Source organism: Rhinichthys klamathensis, unplaced genomic scaffold (genome assembly GCF_029890125.1).
Source record: "Rhinichthys klamathensis goyatoka isolate OS25496 unplaced genomic scaffold, OSU_Roscu_1.1 h1tg000523l_1, whole genome shotgun sequence".
Classification (NCBI taxonomy): domain Eukaryota; kingdom Metazoa; phylum Chordata; class Actinopteri; order Cypriniformes; family Leuciscidae; genus Rhinichthys; species Rhinichthys klamathensis.
In genome coordinates, this window is record NW_026607002.1 from 1,483,809 (window position 1) to 1,506,936 (window position 23,128).

Below are 23,128 nucleotides of genomic sequence, written 5' to 3' on the forward strand. Positions count from 1 at the left end.
AATGTGTTCTTGTGGCAAAACAAATGGGAGTAATAACTTGAAAAAAGTTTCATAAGAATATCTCATATTTCATAGGAATACTGATTTAAAATTTCTTTCCCTTTTCAATTGTTGTGTCTCCCCACAATGCCTGATAAACATGCTGTAAGTCCTGTTGTCTCTACAAAGGACATGTATGAAATCAGTGCCCTGTTTCATAATATTTGGAATATATTTAGAATATTTAGTTCATATTCTGATTGGAAACCCCATGACGTTGAGATGTTTATTTATGACAAACAAATGGAAAATTACTCAGAAATAAATAAACTCAGACAAACAAAATATTATCATATTTTCAGAAGAGTGCTAAATTTGATCATTCAGTCAATGTCAGTCATTTTTAAAGACCAAGGAGTGGGAGTTGTAATGGTAAAACCTCCAAACGTTTGGTATCTCTGAAAAGCCCTGAATGTGCTCTTTACAGGACTGTGACATGAATGATCTCAGAGAAATTCGCTAAAATATAATGTCCTCTACAGAGGATAAGGTCTATGCCTGGGTCTCAGGAGGATTTGTGAGTTTTCATCTTAATGTTCCTCATCAGTCATTAAAGAGAATGAAGGAAAACACCAACCTATTTGTTCCTCTGTATCTTCATCTTTTATTCTGCAGGGTTCTTCCTTAATCTCCATGTTTACAATAGTATGTCCGTAGTTTCTCCTGGAGTAATTCCTCCTGCTTGCTTCTTCTTCTCCTGTGGAAAGATGTGAATATTCACCAATTGGTGAACATTGGCTCTCAGTCTTTATTCACCTTTTTTTCTCATAGTTTCTCAATAGAATTCATAAAAATATTGAATAGAATATCATATCTCTAATAGGGGCACAGTGTAACGCAGTGTTATAACAGCCGCACTAGTTAGCGAAGCATTAAAGAACAATCTAAACTGTTAAATAACTTTTCTTATGGTTAAAGGTGCCATGTGGAATGTCTGCCAAAAAATAAAATTCATATTCCGCATATTCCATACCAGATGGGGGCAGTATAACTCCAGAAAGTTGGCCTACTCTAGTCTGTTTTTTAGTTTCGGTTTGTTAATCTTCTAAAAACCGTCAAATCGTCCGCTTTGTCCCGCCAAAGCCTATTTTGATCGGTGAGTGATGTAGAATAGAATGACTGCTGCGCTTGACAGGGCGCATAACGAGCAGAGAGAGAGAGAGAGCGCCCCGGCCGCGCGCGCGCACTCTCACGTCTTCAAACAACACGAGCGCTGTCCTCCTGCTCTCTCTCTCCCTCGTGCATATTAATCAAATCAATTGACACGATAGTAAGGCCGCAGTTCATTTGGATATTTTAAGAGATTAGAGACTCAATGAACAACATCTCAACACTAAATTATAAATGCCGGTCTCATATAGACGCGATTGACATCAGGTTCAAGTACGCCCACAAGCCGTGCGAGTTATTCGTGTACTGCAGTTTGGCTGGTGGTTATGTATGTTGCCCGCATACCGCCTCCCATGGCCGAAACTGGTATTACGACACGAGTCGGGCCGGCGCTAGTAATTTAGCATGCTAATTTAGGTTTATATCTCGGCAGCACTATAACTTGTCAATTTTTGAATGACATCATTGCACTTATTTCTTCTCATTCTTTTGATGCGTGTAGCTCATTTTTTGGATAATTTTACCTCAATTTTTACATAGGGCACCTTTATTGTTCAGTGATTACAAAGATTTAAAATTTGGCACATTTTTTTCTCTATACAGTTTGATATGGCGACTAGTAAGTAAATACACAAAGTGTATTTACTAGTCTGTTTTACAACTAGCCCCGCGATAGTTCCCTACATCCCCACCCCTACATTAAAAACTGTTTACCAGGTTACATTTAACTTCATGACCAATGTTTCATTTTGCCCATTTAGCAGATGATCATCACACTTACAATCACTCTCAATTATTCAGCTTTAGTGTTATTCAACTCAGTGTTTTAGTCAAACAACCGTTTAGAAACAATTAGACTCCTCTAAGGTCCGTGGACCTATATGTACGGATTTTGCTGTGATAGCTGATTTTTATGTTGCTCTTACGTTATATAAGATTTACACGCATTAAAAACTCTGTTAACCAGGATTCATTTGTTCATTACATAAAATGAAAACACAACTCATAATCTTCACAAATTGTAATGTGGAATAACGAGTTTACGTTTCACGCGCGTAATGAACAACATCAGTCGTAATTCATTTCGATTTATTTTCGATTTATTTTTTAATTTACTGAGTGATTCAGTAAAATAACTGACACGTTTAGTCGTTTAGATTTCGATTTCTCCTATTAAATGATAAAATGAATGTACCCACCACAGTCTGAAAACAGCTCTCATGTTTATGTTCCCTTCCCTCGCTCAATTCTCTTCTTCTCCTAGACTCGGATGTGTGTCATTGCTTCGGTTGCTCGAGCGCCTCTACCGGCGGAACTCAGAATTCTTTACATTTATATCACAGGAAATGCGTCGCGGTAAAGTGAAAGTGAAAGTTGCACATTCATAGAGATGTTACACCAAGTTATTCTAGCCAATCTTGAAAAGTTAGGAGGAAACAGTATTATTTAAACTCCAAAATGAAATAGAATAGATCTATATCTGTGTGATTTCTCAAATGCATGTTCCTTTATGAAACTCTTTACACGGTTTTGCATTACATTAAGTCAACAGTTATGGTTCTGAAAACAAGCAACAAGTTGAAAGAGTCCAGAAGGTAAGTGGGCTACATTTGCAAACTCCTTAGCAGACATTTGAAGTTTGAATCTTTAGACTGTATCCCAATCAAACATATTTGAGGAGATAAATAGTGTTTCTATAATCCCTTGGTTGTTTTGTATCGAATCTATGAAAGTTAGAAAGTTTAACATGGTTTCCGCCAGTAGAGGCGCTCGAGCAACCGAAGCAATGACACACATCCGAGTCTAGGAGAAGAAGAGAAGTGAGCGAGGGAAGGGAACATAAACATGAGAACTGGAACACAGCCGTTCATTCTGCTCTAAATCTGCTGTTTTTCAGACTGTGAGTACATTCATTTTATCATTTATTAGGAGATCATTAGGAGATTTTATCATTTAGTGAATCACTCAGAAATTAATCGGCTGATGTTGTTCATTACGCTCGTGAAACGTAAACTCGTTACTGACTGTTTTTTCACATTACAATTTGCGAAGATTATGAGAGTTGTGTTTTCATTTTATGTTATGAAACCTGGTCAACAGTTTTTAATATAGGCTATGTTAATCATTTCTAATGTAAGAGCAACAAATATCAGCTAGAGGAGTTAAATTGTTTCTAAATGGCTATTAGAGCAAAACAGTTAAAGCTGAATAATCTCGAGTGATTGTAAATGTGATGATCATCTGCTAAATGAGCAACAACGACCACAATTCACTCCTTCAGTCAGTGAAGCTCCCACAGCCGTTCATGAGAGTTTAAATGCTGGGGAATATTCCCATCTTCCCACAGGAGAAGAAGAAGCAAGCAGGAGGAATTACTCCAGGAGAAACTACGGACATACTATTGTAAAGATGGAGATTAAGGAAGAACCCTGCAGAATAAAAGATGAAGATACAGAGGAACAAATAGGTTGGTGTTTTCTTTCATTCTCTTTAATGACTGATGAGGAACATTAAGATGAAAACTCACAAATCCTCCTGAGACCCAGGCTTAAACTTTATCCTCTGTAGAGGACATTATATTTTAGTGAATTTCTCTGAGATCTTCATACATGTCACAGTCCTGTAAAGAGCACATTCAGGGCTTTTCAGAGATACCAAACGTTTGGAGGTTTCACCTTGACAAATCCCTCTACTTGTTGACACTGACTGAATGATACAATTTTTGAAAATATTTTGTATTTATCATTTAAACAGTAATTTTCAAATTGTTTGTCGTAAATAAACATATCAGAAAAACTTTATGGGGTTTCAAATCAGAATAGGACTTTCTTTTACAAAACAGGGCATCGATTTCATGCGTGTCCTCTGTAGAAGACATCAGAAATTATACATCAATAATCCTATGAATTATGAGATATTCTTATGAAAATGGTGCCAAGTTATTACTCCCATTATTACACTTCTTTTTACATTACATGTTGCCACTAGAATACATTAATATGCAAATAATTACATTGTATAGAATGGGACTACACATTTATAGCAAATTTACAAACATATTGCCTAAAGTAAAATAGTGTATCAAATTATTCTGTTATATCTTTCATAACATAGTTGAGAATCATCTTTATACAAAGTTTGGTTAATTATAGCCTGAAACCTAAAAATGTATTGGTATATAAAAAAAAAAACAACAACCAAAGAAACAATGTTTTGTCTATACATGTATTATCTATTATCATGCCATTTTTTTTTTTTTTAATAACAGTCCAGGGGTCCGTTCTTCGTACCTCACTTAACCTGTTAGCCAGCACCCCCACTTTAATAATAATAATAATAATAATAAATTAATAAATGGCATACTCAAACTAAAACAGATGCAGTTCATGAACCCTTTGCACTAAACTCATAATTATGGTCCCATTTGAAAGCAGACACTTGACAGTTTATTGTAAATGCAAAATTAATTGTTCTTATAATGAAATATACTGTATGTTATAAATAGCCTATAGCTTCAAAGTTTTGTAAAGTTATTATGAAATATCCAACATAAGAAAGTTGGCATCTAGATTGAATGATTGATTTGTTTATTTAAGTGTCAACCCTCATGGGCTTATTAGATACTACAGTAATAATTTCACAAATACCTCCAAGTAGCCACGTGACATAACACAGAACCCAACATAGCATAACTAAACCACTAAAAATAAGTACACAATAGAGAATGCTATTTGAAGTGCACTGCAGCTAAAGCCACATGCCTGACCATGTTATATTTCAAATCTGAAGATAAGTCTAAAACTGTGAATTTAATTAAATGTTTTTCAAGATCATGTCATGTGACTTTATTTTGAGAAGACTCTAAAATGCTAAATGGTGTTTATTGCCATTTTCTAAGCATCCATTCAGTGGATTGTCTCTTTTGTTTTGTGGTGCAAACGAACACCATTCAGTTTCAGTCTTCCCTGCACACATTCACAGCTCTCCGGCCCGGTTATGGCTATAATTATTCTTTTCTTTTGTCTTCATTACAATTACTCACGACTTTCTATTCACACTGGTTTAATCCCTAATTTCTTTGATCAAATGCTCACTTCACCTTCTTTGAAATTGTATCAAATGCCTTTCTTGAAAAAAGAAACATTTTAGTTTTACTATTCAAAATTATTCATAAAAAAAGGGGGCGGGTGCAACTTAGGGCTAGCTAGCATGTTATCTTAGCACACCATCAATACATGACAAATTATGAGATTAAAACCATTTTTTTGCTCCTAACTAACTTTATAACGCATGTCGAGTGTTTTAAATAACCTTCTGTGATCTGATGTGGCTTAAATATATATTTTTGTTAGTATTCTGCACAATGATGATAAAGGCTATGTCAGTTAGCATTGCATTATTACTGTGCGTTCACACCGTCGCCTGTCCACCGCCCTGCCATCGACGCCGTGGAAAGATTCGTGGATGCTCTGACGTAGATCGAATGCTTGGTCTTTTTTAAAACTTTATTTAAAGGGGCCGCAAAGCAAACAAGCATGTCGATCGTTATTTTTGCAGACTGACCAAGTAGGGTATAAGTTAACCTCATGGAATCTTTCAAATGTGAAAGTAAGAAATTGATCGATGGAAAGAACTTAATTATAGTGACATGTTTGCTAACGAAATAAACCAATTAAAAGCCATTTGTGTGGTGTGGCTTTTGTGTTCATGGTTAAGTGCTAATCTAATTTGCATTCCCGCGAAAAACAAGCGTTCTATCCTATAAAAAAAAAAAAATCTTGCCTATAAATAGTGTTGCGCGCCGCCTTATCAAATTCAAATGATCATCCTCTCCTCTATTTTGCTTGGGAACTAATGTGGTCGGAACCAAAGTTTACAGGACTGCGTTCCCTGGAATACTCTCAAACGGAGCACTTCTAAATTCCGATTGGTTGCCGGCGAACCGCGTCATAGCAGATTACCATAAAGTTGACCTGACTTCAACTTCTCCTCACCGCTCTCGCCGGAGCTCGCCACCGGCTCTCATTGAAAATCGCCGGGCGCGGTGTGAACGCACGGTTAATATAATTGAAAATACCCGGCATGAAGAACACTGATAAACCATACATCCATACATGTTATAACGATCTCTGAAAGCTTTGTTTATTTAAAGGAGTTCTTGGAATGTCACATGATATGCCTCTTCATCACGAGTGCCATTAGTGGCCTAAATGTGCATAGAGCGCCCTCAGGCTGCCCGTATGCATTGAAAACACAGTACATTAGAGTATCCAGCGCTCCTAATGATTACATCAGTGCATTTAGGGTAAAAATGTAATAAACATTACTCCTGTATAGAAATTTGACATAAAATAATCTATCAATATTTTTTAAAATGTGCATGCTTTTGAACTAAAAGCCCTGAGGGACGTTGCTTTGTCAAGCATTTTCATGACGACTGTACAGGAGATTTTTCTCTGAATAGGAGCGGCTGATGCTCATGTTTCAAACAAAAGGTATCGACTTGTGTCAAAATTTGAAGCTTGAATCTTAGATCTTTATAATGATGTATAGTTTATCAAGGTAGTTACATTACATCTAACTGTAACTTTAAGGTCATTTAAACAAAGAACGCGTCAGTTTTCCGGCGTCCTCGTGAAGGTTAACGGGTTAATACATCTGAGATGATTTGACAGATGCCAGATCTTGAAATAGTGATAAGTTAACTGATCTCTGGCTAATTTGGTTCTTTAAACGAATTTGCGGATTGGATTAAAATATCTTGATTAAGTTGTCTGAGATTACTGTGTGTTCTTGTGTCCATTGGAATGGCCAGATATATATCGATACTCGAAACCATGAACAGCAATCCAGTGATTGGCTTGGCTGTAAGACAGCAACTTATTGACATTAAAAAAGAAAAATCATGCATGTGATGAAAAACTTTCATTTCTGGAACTTAATAAAGATACAGCCAAGCCACCTAATGACATAAAAGTTGTAACAGATAAATGAAATGTACTGTTTGCTACACGATTCCCAATTGATTCCCAATTATTTCCATTATATCACGATTTGTAGTATTTGTACAGTCTTTACATTTTATTTAAATCTTGTAATTAGTGATTTATTACATTTTACATGTGAAGCAGATTTGTTACTTGACAACAGTAATGAGTTTTTTTAAGGGTGGTGCTTAAGATAACGTTGGTCATTCAGTGTTTCTGTAAAAAAAAAACATAATTGTAGTAGATAATAGTAATAATTATTATTAAAAGATAATTATACTAATGCTAATTCTACTACTAATAATAACAATATGCAATGCACTAAGAATTGATGAGCTTCTGAATTCATGAATATTAATCAAAAAACATAATTGTAATCGATAATAGTCATAATTATTAAAAGATAATTATACTAATGCTAATTCTACTACTAATATTAACAATATGCAATGCACTAAGAATTGATGAGCTTCTGAATTCATGAATATTAATCACGTTGTCAGCGTTCGCTCGAACTGATTTGCTGAAATTAAAATAGTGATGAGCGCCAGCCAATGGGATTGCCGTTTACCTCATTAAAATACTGATATTCGGGTCTATAACTCCTCCCCAGACTTCCCGATGCACTCTATCTTGCTCTCTCATTGGCTGTAGGTCATCGCCGATGTAATTTTCAGTCAGAGCACATTTCACATATCAGGATTTTGAATATCAGAAGGGTCCAGATATTTTGCATGCCAAATATCTCACGGGCTTCGGCGACTCATCTGCGATTCTCTCAGATCGCGTCTTTGATAATTCACTTAGTGTGATTGTCACTCCTGTGAAAGAGTACCGATTTGGCTCCGATATCGACCATCTGTTGGTGATTTCGCAAAACCTGTTGGCGAGTGAAGATGGGGGCTAAAATCGTGCAGTGTGAACTCGGCATAAGGCTCTGTCCCTCTCTCTTGTTGCGTGTGTGTGAGAAACGGCGATCTCAGCAAAGCAACAGCGAGCTGTGCGCCTTCACACGTTTACGGTACGTCAAATACAGTTACTATGCGCATCCATTAAGCTGAATTGAAATATGACAGATCGCTTGACGGAGAGTGAAACTCAAGCGCTCAGACATTGTTCAGCAAGTGAAAATATATTTATGCTAAACTTATACTTCGCCTCTAACACACACACAAGTATTTATTAGCCAGTGGCTAATGATAGACATGATTTAGTCACCCAGAGGGAAGATTTAGTTGCATATGCGAGTTATTTACTCGCATTGTAGAACCCTCTACAATCATGGGGAGGGTCAACAATGAAATCCAGCTAATTGAGTAATCCACGTACAAAGAATGGGCACCTGGTGTCCACTACAGAGGACATAGCATAAAATATGAATAAAATTTTTTTTTTTAAAAAATTCTCATACAAAAAAGTTCTGGTCCTCAGGAAGATATAACGATACATCAAAAACTAGATACTAGAAGACAGTAGTAAACTAGGTTTGTGCAAAATTAAGAATGAAATTAATTTCTTTATGTTTTTCTTTTGACCTTCTTTAATTTAATTTTGGGAATTTAATGTTGATTTTAGACCCAATAGAAGTGAATGAAGACAAACGGCATCCGTTTAAAAAATCTCATCATTTCAAAGGTGAAGATGGAAATGCAGTCGTTTCAAAGACTGAAGAGAATTTCACACAAAAACAAGCTGGAAAATCTGGAGTCAAAGGATCTTTCACCTGCTCTGAGTGTGGAAAGAGTTACGTGCATAAACCAGACCTTAAGAGGCACATGAGAATTCACACTGGAGAAAATCTGTTTGCATGCACTCAGTGTGGAAAGAGTTTTATACACAAAAGAAACTTAAATGACCACATGAGGATTCACACTGGAGGAAAACCTTTCACCTGCACTCAGTGTGGAAAGAGTTTCACTTACAAAAGAAATCTCAGTGATCATCTGCACACTCACTCTGGAGTGAGATCATTCAGCTGTGATCAGTGTGATAAAACATTTGTTGTGGCATCAGGCTTAAAAACACACCTTAAAGTTCATGCTGGTGCGAAGCCTCATGTTTGCTCTTTTTGTGGAAATAGTTTTTCACTACTGAAAAATTTACAAGTTCACCAGCGTATCCATACTGGTGTGAGACCTCATGTCTGCTTTGACTGTGGGAAGAGCTATAGTACATCGAGCAACTTAAAAACACACCAGAGAATTCATACTGGAGAGAAACCGTACAAGTGCTCACACTGTGGAAAGAGTTTCTCTCAGTCAGGAGTCATGAAAGCTCATGAGAGAGTTCATACTGGAGAGAAGCCGCACCAGTGCTCTTCATGTGGGAAGAGTTTCACCTTCTCTTCTAATCTACTGAAACATAAGAAAAAGCTTTGTTGTCTAAGTGAGCGAAAACACTTGTGAAACAATGGCGGCGTCAGTCCATTAAAACTCTGAATGTTCCATGAGCTGTTCAATGAAGGCTGCGTTTACACTTGGCATTAAGATGCGATTACCATGATTCGGAGCCAATCAGGACACGGTGCGTTTACACCTGTCCACTGTATCTGTATAACAGATAACGGATCTCACATTCCCGAAAAAAAAAGGATGGCTCCGGTGCAAAGCCGACCTGAATTGGTGGGTTTTCTTTTAAAAACAGTATTTAATCGGGGTAGATTATACAAATCTGGCAAAATGAGGAGGATGAAGAAGCTGCAAGTACTAATAATGTGGATAGATTCCGTACAGAGAAACGGTACAGAGAAACGTATCCGAGCACGTTGCCATTAGGGCTGGTACAACGCGTCGACGTCATCGATGAAAAAAATACGTCGACGCAAAATATTCGCGTTGATTCGTCAGACCCAAAACAAAGACGGCGGCGCCGGAGAGTAGTAGCAACACGAGTGGCTCTTCAGACTTTCAGAAGTGCAAGGCGGCACGCACGCACAATGCATGCGAGAGATGTCGCCGTCATGTTTTTGTTTGGGCCGCAGTTCAGAGATTCCTGTCTGTTGGATTTATTACAGCACGTGAATTCAGCAGTTTATCCCGAAATACATGAAAGTAAGTGGCCGGTGAACTGGGAGGATTTATAAATGTATTGTTTTACTATAAATTATATGTATTTAAATGTCTGAAACCTAAAAGAAACAATATGTGGTTAAAAACACTGAACAGTTGTGATATAGCCTACAAGCGCTGAGCGCGTCCGTCTTTGGCTCAGCGCCAGCCATAGCGCGAAAGCACAGTTTGAATCTGGCAGGTATGTCACGTCACTGTACATTCGCTTAGTGCTCAGCTGCTGCAGAGCGTGCCGAAATCTAAATTGCTGATGAGATATAGAGGAAAATGAGAATGTTACGAAAATAAGAATGCATTACTTTGCACTTGTATAGTCTTTTATTTTGGAATTTTAAGAGCAATAAACATATATTGCAATGTTAAGGAATTCATGTTTTTTTTTCATTCAGATATGTAAATCAACATGTATAAAGTGCTATTAGTCACTTAATGGGGAGATAATCGATAATCAAATCGAATCGAAATCGAATCGGACTGGGAAAAATAAATCGTTAGATTAATCGATGCATCGAAAAAAATAATCGATGCATTTCAGTTTATTTGCGTTGTACTTCGCACTCGACTGTATCGCAAAACCACACAGCTACATGCAGCAATTCCTGGAGAGAGGAGGGGGAATAATGACAGTGGGCGGGGTTTTGTGTGACGTCCAACTGTGAATGCAGACACGATGGCTGGATTGCGTTTACATTACACTGAGATCCGATCACAATGCATCCTCGACTACCTCCGAACCGGGACACGCTGATCGGATAACATTCCAATCAGAAGCGCGTTTACACTTGTCTTTTCAATGTGTATGTGGACAACATCCGGATACAGGTTGCATGTTAATGCCAAGTGTAAACACAGCCGATGTTAGAAACTCACTCTTGAAGTGTGGTTGAAAATATATTGAAATCAGTCAAGTTTGGTCATGGGTAGTTTATGGTTGAATGGGGTTTATATGGCCAATAATGTTGTATGTAATGTACTTAATGTAACAAAACTTAAGTGACTGAATAAATAAACTTTTGTTTACATGTAACCAAAAGGGTTTTGACATTGTATACAACACTGACCAAAATTCTGCAATAGAGTTATTTAACAATGTTGATTAGGTTAAAAAATAAATTCTTGCAATAGAAAAAATTCTTTATTAATAATAAAACAGGCAGGTTTAGTGATTTGTAAAAAACAAATCAGTACACTCATAAACAGACCGTCTAGGAGAACTAGGCCTATTCCAACAAGCTCTCTCACCCTGAACACAAATTTGCTTTCTTTCGTAATATGGGCTCATATGCTTTTCTGTACATAGTGTGCTTTAATAGTAAGGTGTTTACTGAGTTTGGTCTTTTAATATCACTGTCTTAGTACATTAAGCCACATGCCACGTTAAGCATTTTCTTTATAACAGTTTTCTATGGGAGGAAAATGCTTGACACGTAATTAAACACATTGCATTTATATTCTGGACTAATCTGCTTTTCTGTACATAGTATGCTTTATTAGTATGGTGTTTACTGAGTTAGGTCTTTTAATATCACTGATTGGAGATCATGAATGATTTATCGTTTGTATAAATATGACCTTTCTTCCTTAATAAACTTGAAAATATTATGGTACCACACTGTCTCTGTGTCTGCTTGATCATTTCCTGAGATCTTGCATTGCTGCTGCCACACATCACAGGGCTTGAGGCGCCTATTTCCAACTGATGACTGATAGCTTTGAGGCTGGAGATAGTCTCCCTAAAATTAATCTAACAGATCTGGGGGCTCGTCCGGGATATTTGATAGATTTGAACTGACAGAGTGTGTCTGCTTCCCGGACAACGTTAGGAAAACTGTTCCAAAGTTTTGGTGCTAAATAGGAAAAGGATCTACCGCCAGCAGTTGATTTTGATATTCTAGGTATTATCAACTGGCCAGAATTTTGAGATTGCAATAGACGTGAAGGAATATAATGCGTTAAGAGCTCGCTCAAGTACTGGGGAGCTAAACCATTTAGTGCTTTAAAAGTAATTGGCAAATTTTCCAAATTTATACAATGTTTAATAGGGAGCCAATGCAGTGTTGACAGAACCGGGCTAATATGGTCATATTTCCTGGTTCTGGTAAGAACTCGAGCTGCTGCAGTTAGGACAAGCTGTAGTTTTTTTTTTTATTAAGCGTGCATGGCAACCACCCAGTAGAGCATTACAATAATCTAGCCTTGATGTCATGGACGCATGAACTAATTGTTCCACATTTTTAATTGAGAGCATATGACGTAATTTAGATATATTTTTAAGATGGAAAAAATATGCTTTTATAGATACTAGACACTAGGGCTGGGACAATATATCGATGCATTGCGATTCGTGCAGCGATTCCATTTTTTTTCCGAGTGCATCGCGAATCGATTCTGAGCTTAGTTTTTTAACAGCAGATGGCGCTCTAGGCTTGTTTTTAACCGCACACTTAAATGCTCACGGAGAAGAACGATCGTGGGTTCGGCTGAGTCTGAGAATGTACTTGCACCTCAGAATGCTTTTATGATGCAAGATTAATGTAAACAGCCCACTGCAAACTCTCTTGTAATTCGCTTCAAACTTTTAATTCGAACTTAATGAATGATTATTTATAGAAGGTTTAAGTGGTGTGTGTAGGAAGCCAGCGAATTATGGCTCTTTCTAGAGCACGCAGTGCCATCTGCTGTTAAAAAACTAAGCTCAGAATCGATTTGAGAGAAAATCGCAATGCATTCGAAAAAAATTGGAATCGATTCAGAATCATTTTTCGATTCACGATGCTTCGATTTATTGTCCCAGCCCTACTAGACACCTTACTTTCAAATTAAAGATTGCTATCAAAGCAATCAGCACCCAGGTTACTTACCGACGATGAAGAATTGACAGAGCAGCTATCAAGTGTTAGTAAGTATTCTAGGTTATTACGTGAGGAAGTTTTTTGTTCAATAATTAGAATCTCTATTTGTTCAGAATTAAGTAGTAGGAAGTTACTTGTCATCCAGTTTTTTATATCAGCTATGCATTCTGTTAATTTTGTGAATTGGTCGTTTCATCGGGGCGCGAACAAATATAGAGCTGAGTATCATCAGCATAACAGTGAAAACTAATGCCATGCTTCCTAATGATATCACCTAAGGGTAGCATGTACAGATTGAACAGCAACGGTCCTAGTACTGAGCCTTGTGGTACGCCATACTGAACTTGTGATCGATAAGACATATCTTCATTTACTGCTACAAACTGATAACGGTCAGATAAGTATGATTTAAACCATGCTAATGCAATTCCACTAATGCCGACATAATTTTCGAGTCTATTTAACAGAATGTTGTGGTCGATGGTATCAAATGCAGCACTAAGATCGAGTAACACTAATAGAGAGATACAACCATGATCAGATAAGAGCAAATCATTTGTGACTCTGAGAGCAGTCTCAGTACTATGATATGGTCTAAATCCTAAAGAAGAGGATCTATGATCTATGATGTTGTTATTCATTCAACATACATGTTGAATGAATAACAACCCCACACAATTGAAAATCAACCCCTTACCATAACAGCCCCTGAACAAAACTTTACACTTAGCACAATGCAGTCAGGCAAGTACCGTTCACCTGGCAACCGCCAAACCCTGCCTTGTCCATTGGATTGCCAGACAGAGAAGAGTGATTCGTCACTCCAGAGAACACATCTCCACTGCTCCAGAGTCCAGTGGCGGTGTGCTTTACGCCACTGCATCCGACGCTTTGCATTGATCTTGGTGATGTAAGGCTTGGATGCCGCTGCTCGGCCATGGAAACCCATTCCATGAAGCTCTCCACACACGGTTATTGAGCTAATCTGAAGGCCACGTGCAGTTAGAAGGTCTGTAGCTATTGACTGCAGAAAGTTGGTGATTTCTGCGCACTGTGCGCCTCAGCCTGCGCTGACCTCGCTCTGTGATTTTACATGGCCTACCCTGTGACTTGCTGTTGTTCCCAATTGCTTCCACTTTGTTATAAAACCACTAAACTATAGTTGACTGTGCCAACTATAATTCTTTCCCAGCTTGTGGAGAAAGTTTGAGCTTCATTTTAATTATTTCAAGGGTCCTTAATGTTATCAGGGATGGGACAGGGATTCTATATGTTTGTAAACATTTCAAAATGTTAAATTCCTGGAACAAAAAGCAAAATACTTTCCGTCTTTGCCTTGCAAAGTCAGGGGTGCAACTACCCAGTGTCAGAGGGGTATGCAGCAACAATTTACTACAATTTACAACTATTCTTAGCTAGTCGTAAAGTAATTTAAACCCCCATTTGGCTGCTACATTCTAGTGTTAGCAAACGCTAGCTAGTCTGATAACATGAATATTTGCAAACCTCCAAGCACAGACGTCACACTTTAAATCCTACCTGTTGCCTTTCACCATCCACTTAATTTAGCTGCTTTTCGACGACAACTCACTACTCACTACTACTCACAACAACGACCACAATTCACTCCTTCAGTCAGTGAAGCTCCCACAGCCGTTTATGAGAGTTTAAATGCTGGGGAAATATTCCCATCTTCCCACAGGAGAAGAAGAAGCAAGCAGGAGGAATTACTCCAGGAGAAACTACGGACATACTATTGTAAAGATGGAGATTAAGGAAGAACCCTGCAGAATAAAAGATGAAGATACAGAGGAACAAATAGGTTGGTGTTTTCCTTCATTCTCTTTAATGACTGATGAGGAACTTTAAGATGAAAACTGACATAACAATGCATCTAAAACTAGGTAGTAAACTAGATTTGTTCTAAATTATGAGTAAACTTTATTTCCTTGTTTCTCAATATGTTGATTTTAGACCCGATGGAAGTGAATGAAGAAAAACACCATTTCACAAATGAAGATGGAAAACTGACATATACAAATGAAGACGAACATCCGTTTGAAAAACCGCATAATTTCAAAAATGATAATGAAAACACAGTCTTTTCAAAGACTGAAGAGAATTTCACAAAAAAACAAGCTGAAAAATCTGGAGTCAAAGTATATTTAACCTGCTCTGAGTGTGGAAAGATTTTCATATATAAATCACACCTTGAAAGACACATGAAAATTCACACTGGAGAAAAAACGTTCACATGCACTCAGTGTGGAAAGAGTTTTATATATAAATCACATCTTGAAAGACACATGAAAATTCACACAGGCGAAAAACCTTTCACATGCTCTCAGTGTGGAAAGGGTTTCAGTCAGAATAGCTCTCTCAATGATCATCTGCACTCTCACTCTGGAGTGAAGTCGTTCAGCTGTGATCAGTGTGATAAAACATTTGTTTATTCATCAAATTTAAAAAGACACCTTAATGTTCATGCTGATGTGAAGCCTTACTTTTGTTCTTTATGTGAAAAGAGTTTTTTACGACTGCAACATTTAAAAGTGCATGAGCGTATTCATACTGGTGTGAGACCTTATATGTGCTCTGACTGTGGACAGAGCTTTAATACATCCAGTGCCTTAAAATCACATAAGAGAGTTCATACTGGAGAGAAACCGTACAAGTGTTCACACTGTGGAAAGAGTTTCTCTCAAATGAAATCCTTGAAAGTTCATGAGAGAGTTCATACTGGAGAGAAACCGTACAAGTGCTCTTCGTGTGGGAAGTGTTTCGTCCAAATATCTAATCTACGGTATCATGAGAAAATGCATTGTCTGAAGTTGCCTAAATGAGCAAATGCTCATCTTCAGATCCATCATTCACAAATAATACACATACAAGTAATAATTTAACATTCAGATTCAGCAAAAGCTGGAATTTGTTTCAATAGTGATTTAATCTAAAAAGGAAATTTGCTCAAATTAGTTTGATCATTTGTGAAATTAATTTTTCTCAGGGTCATTAATAGTTCATGAAACTAGTGTTGCTGTAAAATGTTGTGATTTATGAAGAGATGTTTTTTTCTTTGAGTTCAATTATTTTCATTAATTATGCTTGAGCACAAATAGAAATGATGCATTGAGAACATATTGAATAGACTTTCTTGCATTTAAATATATATATATTTTTTACATTTAAAGAAAAGCTCTGTATATTTTGAGACAAAGAGAAAAAGGAACAGAAATTGTGTGACTTACTAAATAAATGTACTCACAATCAAGAGGGTTGTCGTGTCTTTTCTTCCTTAACAAGCAGTAGTGACCACTAACGACTTGAATTAAAATAAAACAACCTGTTTACTGAAGTTTATGAACAGGATTACACATAGACAGCGCACACACATGGAGTCAATCTCATTTCTCTTCTCTCTCTTTTTCTATCTGCTCGCTCTCGCCACTATGCATTATGGGTAGACTTTTCTTAAAGCTGAACAACCTTTAATTTATTTAACATTTCTATTCTAATTAATTCACAACAGCCTCCCCCCATGAACAAATGTTCATCAACTTAAATCTCTAATGCATAAAGCAATTGAATGGGTCTCTTTAACACAGTCACTGTGGATGTGCGAACAGCACAGGGTCTAACTTTGCCATCTCGGCCTGGAAACAGCTCTTCAATTTTTCCTAACTTCCAGGTTTGTCTTGGCATGTTGGCATCTCCTATGAGAACAATGTCACCCATCTTCAACTCAGTAGGTTTCTGTGTGTTGCAGAAATGTGCAGATTTCAGGTCCAGTAGATAGTCTTTCCTCCAGCGATTCCACAGGTTGGTTTTGAGTCGGTTCCTGTATCTCCACCTTTTTGTCATATCCTCTTTACTCACAGTGGGATGATCATAGTCTGCCGGAATTGGTTTTGGAGGCAGTGAAGTGAGTCGTTCACCAACCAAGAAGTGTGCTGGTGTTAGTGGCTCCGGCTCGTCAAGCTCATTGTGGACAAAGGTGAGGGGTCTGGAATTCAGTGTGGCCTCTACTTCTGCAAGGAGTGTAGACATTTCTCAAAGCGATGCCTTTCCTAGCACCTTCCTCGTTTTCACAGATCTTACAAGCCTCTCCCAAAATCCACCTCACCAGGCTGCTCGTTCTACAATTGATGTTTTATTAACAAGGTTCGGGAGGAACACGTTCTAATGATCAAACAATCAAGTCATTCCAGCCAGCTGTCAGCAATCAGTAATCAACAGGTCCACTCAATCAGCACGAGTAAAGCCTATAAATATACTCAGTCGACTCACCCATATTCCTCGACAGTTTTCAGCATTTGGTTTACCGCTTTGCTACGATGTCCCAAATGCAGTTTTCACCATCCGATGACGAGCTTAACCATGCTCCGGTTCCTCCGCCGCCATCAGCTGGCCCCAGGACAACCTCTCCACCGGATACCGCCTCCGAGCCCCACGTTTCATCTCGCGGGCGCCGGTCTGCGCAAGCAACCCCTCGCACGCCAAGACGCCGAGGTTTACAAACACCTCCACCGGCGAGGACTCCAGCTTCCTCCCCGGCATCCTCCTATCGTTCGGCCGTACCAACGATTCCGCCTATTGGGAAGTGGACAGTCTTGAGTCTGAGACAAGCGCTGATAAACTCTGATATTCAGCCCTCGCGCAGGATGACTAAAGCGCAACTATACAACTTATACGTTACCTTGCAATCATCAAATCTCTCTCCTAAATCCACCCCAGGTTCCAAGGCGGCCAGCAGGCCGGGAAAATCTTGTGAGGCCCCGAATTCGCCTCGCCCGACTCCGCCACCTTCCCGTGCAAGATTCGGTTTGCCGCACGCTTCAGCCCGCGGCGCCAGGATTTCTGCGAGCCTGGGTCGCGCTCCAGATTCCACCGCCACGAGACCTCACTCGCCTCCCGCTTCAGCTGAGCTTTTCAGCATGGCGCTTCCCGCCGCAGTGCCATACACAGCTGGGCCCGCCGGGTCACCCTCTGCCTCCCAGTGTTTTCCTCCTGCTGTTTCTAACTCTTTTCCTCTGCAGTGGCCTCCGGCTCCCATAGCAGACGCTAGCGTGAGGCTGCCTCCGCTAGCGGTGCAGGCTCAAACTTTCCACCACCTTCCCGCGACTACTGCTAACCCCTCCCATTTTCAGTGGCCTGCAGCTCAAGCAAGTGCGAGACCGCCTCCGCCTGCAACACAGGCTCAGGCATCTCATTTATTTCCTCCTTTTCCCCCTTATGCTTTTCTCAATTTTCCTTCTCAAGCCCCACAGGCCGACTTAAGCGTGAGGCTGCCTCCGCCGATAGTCGCAGCCCAGGCTTCTCTCCCTTACAGCTCTCTCTTAAATGCCAAATCACAATATTCTCTTTTCACAGCTACCCCGATGCCAGTCCCACCAAACGCTGTCGCTCTGGAGCCTCCCCCAGTGACTCAAAACATCCGAGCACAGATTCTGGCAGGTGCGGATGTAGACCTTTCACATTTACTTTCTCTGCTTCCCGTATCCGATTCTAACCGTCAGTTAGACTGCGGGGATTTTTCAGTCACTTTAAAAAACCAGAATACACATTCATCACGTTTACTTTCTTTTTCGGAGTTTTCAATCGCTTTCAGCCACTTCACAGAAATCATTTGCCCCGCCTTCCCTCATAGGCGACGCGAACTGAACGACTATTTAGCGCTGATAGCCGAGCTCGCGTTGTCCTACGGGGGAGGGCACTTTTACACATATCACAAACTCTTCTCAGCAAAATGCGCTGTTAGGGTTTCACAGTGGAACCAATGCCCATACTGGGGAGCACTAGACACTGACCTGCACAGCAGAGTTTTCCTTGGCTGCAGGAATATTTCTTGCGCGGTCTGCAGGTCAGTGGCACATTCCACAATATCGTGCCCTCAAGTTAACCCCTCCGTTCCTCCATGCCCGGAAACGGGACCAGTCAAATCCACCAGCTACACACCAAGACCGGCGACTAGCAACCCATATCCACACGAGGCTAATTTCCGCTCCAGAGCACTTACGGACAGCAAACAGCCTTGCAACAATTTTAATATCGGCAAGTGCACCAGGCAGCGTTGTCGGTACTTGCACATATGCAGCTTCTGTGGCGGTGCTCATGCCCGTCCTGTATGCCCTGTCTTTGAAGATGTCAATAAAAAATCTAAAAATTATTTATCGACTCCCGTGAATATTTCTCGCCTTTCTATCGAACTAGCTCACCACCCGGACTCTGACTTCACTGAATATCTGCTGTCTGGCCTACAACACGGTTTTAAACCGGGAGTGGTTTGTCCGCTCTCCCAAAACATAATCTGCGATAATCTCCAATCGGCTCTCGCCGAGCCCAACGTGGTAGACAACCTGATTAAAAAAGAAGTCGAGTCAGGCTTCATGATTGGCCCTTTTGACGAGCCTCCTTTCAAAGTTTTTCGCATTAGCCCCATTGGAGTGGCTACGAGAAAGTTTTCAGGTAAGAAACGCCTCATAGTCGATCTGTCAGCTCCACATAAATCCCTGTTCCCAAGCATTAACAGCCTGATCCCACTCGACGAATTTTCTCTCAAATATCACGACGTAGATCACGCAGTCGACCTCATAAAAATCGTGGGTTGGGGTGCCTGGCTCGCAAAAATTGACATCACTTCGGCTTTTAAAGTGATGCCCATCCACCCGGATTCATGGCACTTATTCGGAGTGCGCTGGCATGGGAAATTCTATTTCGCCGTACGCTTAACTTTTGGATGCAAAAGCAGCCCCAAAATTTTTGACATGCTATCTGAAGCCATTTGCTGGATCTTGTTAAACAATTACGCAATTCCTCACCTCATTCACCTGCTGGACGATTTTCTAATAATTTCGCCTCCCGGCGCCATTCCAGCAGCCCAGATCCTCACAGTTCAAAGAGTATTTGCCGAGCTCGGAATTCCCATCGCCCAGGAAAAAACCATGGGTCCCGCCTAGGGGTGGAACGGTACATGTATTCGTACCGAACCGAAACGGTACGGGCGTCACGGTTCGGTGCACGAATTTACACGGAGAATACACGGTATAAAAATAAATAAAACTCGCGTAAAAATTAATTAATGTAATGCGGAACTACTGTTAGATACGCGGGTTCTTTAGGGACACATAATCTGTACCATCGGCTTAGCTCTGAACGCGCGTTCACTTCAAACGTTGGCTTTATACGCGCGTCATATTCGCTTTGGACTAGCGTCGAACTAGACGCGATAGACGCGAATTTAACGCTCTATTCGGGTTTGGTGTGACCGCATAATGAACAGGCTGCGATGTCAAGATTGCAATGCTGGAGTGTGTGTGTGTGAGAGAGAGAGAGGCGCGGCCGCGATTGAACAGTGGAAACATAAAAAACATACTCCGTCATTTTGTTCATACAGATCATTAAACCTGCAAAGTGTTTACTTATATTTGTGTACACTCGCAATAAAACACAACATTGTGCTTTTGTCACACTGTAAACTCTTGTCAAACTGTAACCTACAACTGTCACCCAACCAAAATCTCTCTCTCTCTCTCTCTCTCTCTCTCTCTCTCTCTCTCTCTCTCTCTCTCTCTCTCTCTCTCTCTCTCTCTCTCTCTCTCTCTCTCTCTCTCTCTCTCTCTCTCTCTCTCTCTCCTCTCTCTCTCTCTCTCTCTCTCTCTCTCTCTCTCACACACACACACACACACACACACACTGTTTTAAAAGCAAAACATATTTATCCAACTACATTTCAAAACAGTCTGTGGGTCCCATCTTTTGGACATTCATCGCATTGGTTTTCATTTCTTGTCCTCGGAGCACTAATCTTACACATTCTACATTGATTAAAAAAGAAAATCGAATGCGTTATTAATGGTAGTATTATTTTATACAGAAATCAATTATTTATAATTCAGATGAGAATAATGTTACATTGTTAATTAATAATGTTAATTAAAATTAAGGAAAACAAATATATTTATCTGAAATATAGCAAATTAATTTTAAATTAATTCAGGTACAATTACCAAACATATCGCAAGGTCTTTTTGTCTTTTTATTAATTTAATTAATAAACGAATTATATAAAACTATTGTCAGTGCACTACAAATAAACTGGTTCTATGCCTTTATTAATAAAACTTATTTTAAAAATACAATGCCTTCTGCATTTTTGTTTTGCTTTTCCCTCCATTGTACCGAAATCGTACCGAACCGTGATGTCTGAACCGAGGTATGAACCGAACCGTGACTTCTGTGTACCGTTCCACCCCTAGTCCCGCCACATCCATCGAGTTCCTTGGCATTAAGCTAGATTCAGTTAAATACCAGGCCTCCCTGCCCAAGGAAAAAATCGACAGAATAATCCTCATCTCATCTACCCTCGTAGACAGTTCAAAGTGTTCCAAACGCGAACTCCTATCCATGCTCGGCCACTTAAACTTCGCCATGCGCATTATTCCACAAGGCCGCCCTTTCATTTCTCATCTCCTCTCTCTCGCGTCTTCAGTTCACGCACTAGAGGATCTCATTTCCCTAACTCCAGCATGCCACGACGAACTCAGGCTATGGATAACTTTTCTTAAACAGTGGAATGGCCTATCATTTTTCTATAAGGATCTAATTTCCTCCTCCATCGACATCCAGCTGTTCACAGATGCAGCCCCCTCAGTCGGCTTTGGGGGGTTCTGCCAAGGACGCTGGTTCGCGTCTACGTGGCCCCCCCAAATACAGGACACGCTACAGTCCTCCGCATTATTCGAGCTCTACCCTCTCGTAGTAGCAGCCTTCCTGTGGGGGAAAGAATGGACTGCTAGCAGTATCGTAGTGCATTGTGACAATGAAGCTACAGTCCAGTGCATTAATAAAGGCCGTTCCCATTCACCCGCACTGATGCCACTTCTAAGACGTCTAATCTGGATTTCAGCATGTGATCAATTTATCTTAATTGCTAAACACATCCCCGGGTCAAAAAACCAAATTGCTGACTCTCTGTCTCGCTTTATGTTTCAGAAATTCAGGATGCTGGCTCCAGAGGCAGACAAGCTACCAACTCCAGTACCTCATTATTCGGAATTAATATTCCCATAACCCACCCGCAAAAATCCCTCCTCAACATATCGCTCGACACCATTCTCCAAGCAGTTTCCCCCAGAACTCTCCAATCCTATGTGACCGCATGGAGATGTTTTAAAGCCTTCCACCTTTCTTACAACACGCCATTCCCTGATTTTTCCCTCCTTACAATTACCTCCTTCATCTCTTACCTTAACAGCGTTAAGAGCCTCCAAGTCGGGTCCATCAAAAGTTACTTAAGCGGCATCCAATTTTTTCACAAATTGATTCACGGCGCCCCCTCACCGGAGATAAATAATTCACAAACCTCCCTCTTAATTAAAGGCATCCAACGATCCCAGCCCACCCGCCCGGACACCAGACAACCCATAACGTTAGATATTCTTACTAAATGCATTCATACCCTCCGCTCAGGCTACCGATCCCTTAATACCTCTCGCACACTCGACGCCATGTTTATTCTAGTTTTTTTTTGGGTTTCCTAAGATGCTCTGAACTGGCTATCACTTCCAGATTCGACCCAAAAATCCACCCAAACATCTCAGATCTTTCAGTGCTTGACAGCGAAACTATCTCTTTTCTGATCAAACAAAGCAAAACAGACCAAACCAAAAAAGGCCACTTCATATATATTTTCAACCTCTCGTCACCAATTCAACCTTTCCAAACTATACTAGCATACCTCCAACTGAGAAACTCTCATGCTAAATCCCATCTCGAACCCCTGTTCATAGACGACTCTAACAAACCCGTGACACGCTTTTGGTTCCAAAAACACCTAAAATCTGTTCTCCAACTATCAGGCATCCCAGCAGAGAATTTCTCCAGCCATTCCTTCCGCATCGGGGCAGCAACCTCAGCAGCCCAAAAAGGCCTCTCCCAACAGCAGATCCTAGCGCTTGGAAGATGGTCCTCAGACGCGTTCCAAACCTACATCAGAACTAATCGTTTCCATATCAAAAAAGCTCACCAAATCCTCATCGGTAAAAAAAAAAAAAAAAAAAAAAAAAACATTCCG

At 39.9% G+C, this 23,128-nt stretch overlaps 2 protein-coding genes across 5 annotated transcripts in view; one reads left to right on the plus strand and one right to left on the minus strand.

Moving 5' to 3' along the window:
- Positions 1–23,128, minus strand: part of LOC130073047 (gastrula zinc finger protein XlCGF57.1-like) — a 754,620-nt gene that overhangs the window by 20,443 nt on the left and 711,049 nt on the right. Inside the window, exon 1 of one of the 2 annotated variants that reach the window (XM_056238448.1) lies at positions 617–730. The exons of the other annotated variant lie outside the window; for it this stretch is intronic. Within the exon in view, the coding sequence (XP_056094423.1) occupies positions 617–674 (58 nt within the window). The 5' untranslated portion in view covers positions 675–730. Of the gene's footprint in view, positions 1–616; positions 731–23,128 lie in introns of those variants that run through there. 2 annotated transcript variants of the gene reach the window in all.
- On the plus strand, positions 3,319–16,095 carry LOC130073056 (zinc finger protein 239-like). 3 transcript variants are annotated; one of them, XM_056238476.1, is made up of 3 exons: positions 3,319–3,616; positions 14,759–14,878; positions 15,031–16,095. In XM_056238476.1, exons 1-3 carry the CDS (start codon positions 3,559–3,561, stop codon positions 15,897–15,899), a joined length of 1,047 nt encoding a protein of 348 aa, XP_056094451.1. In that variant the 5' UTR covers positions 3,319–3,558; the 3' UTR covers positions 15,900–16,095. The 3 variants fall into 3 exon arrangements, with proteins under 3 accessions (XP_056094451.1, XP_056094453.1, XP_056094452.1); XM_056238478.1 differs by lacking the exon at positions 14,759–14,878 and adding an exon at positions 8,712–9,485 and having other exon boundaries at positions 3,342–3,616; positions 15,601–16,087; XM_056238477.1 differs by lacking the exons at positions 14,759–14,878; positions 15,031–16,095 and adding an exon at positions 8,712–9,865 and having other exon boundaries at positions 3,355–3,616.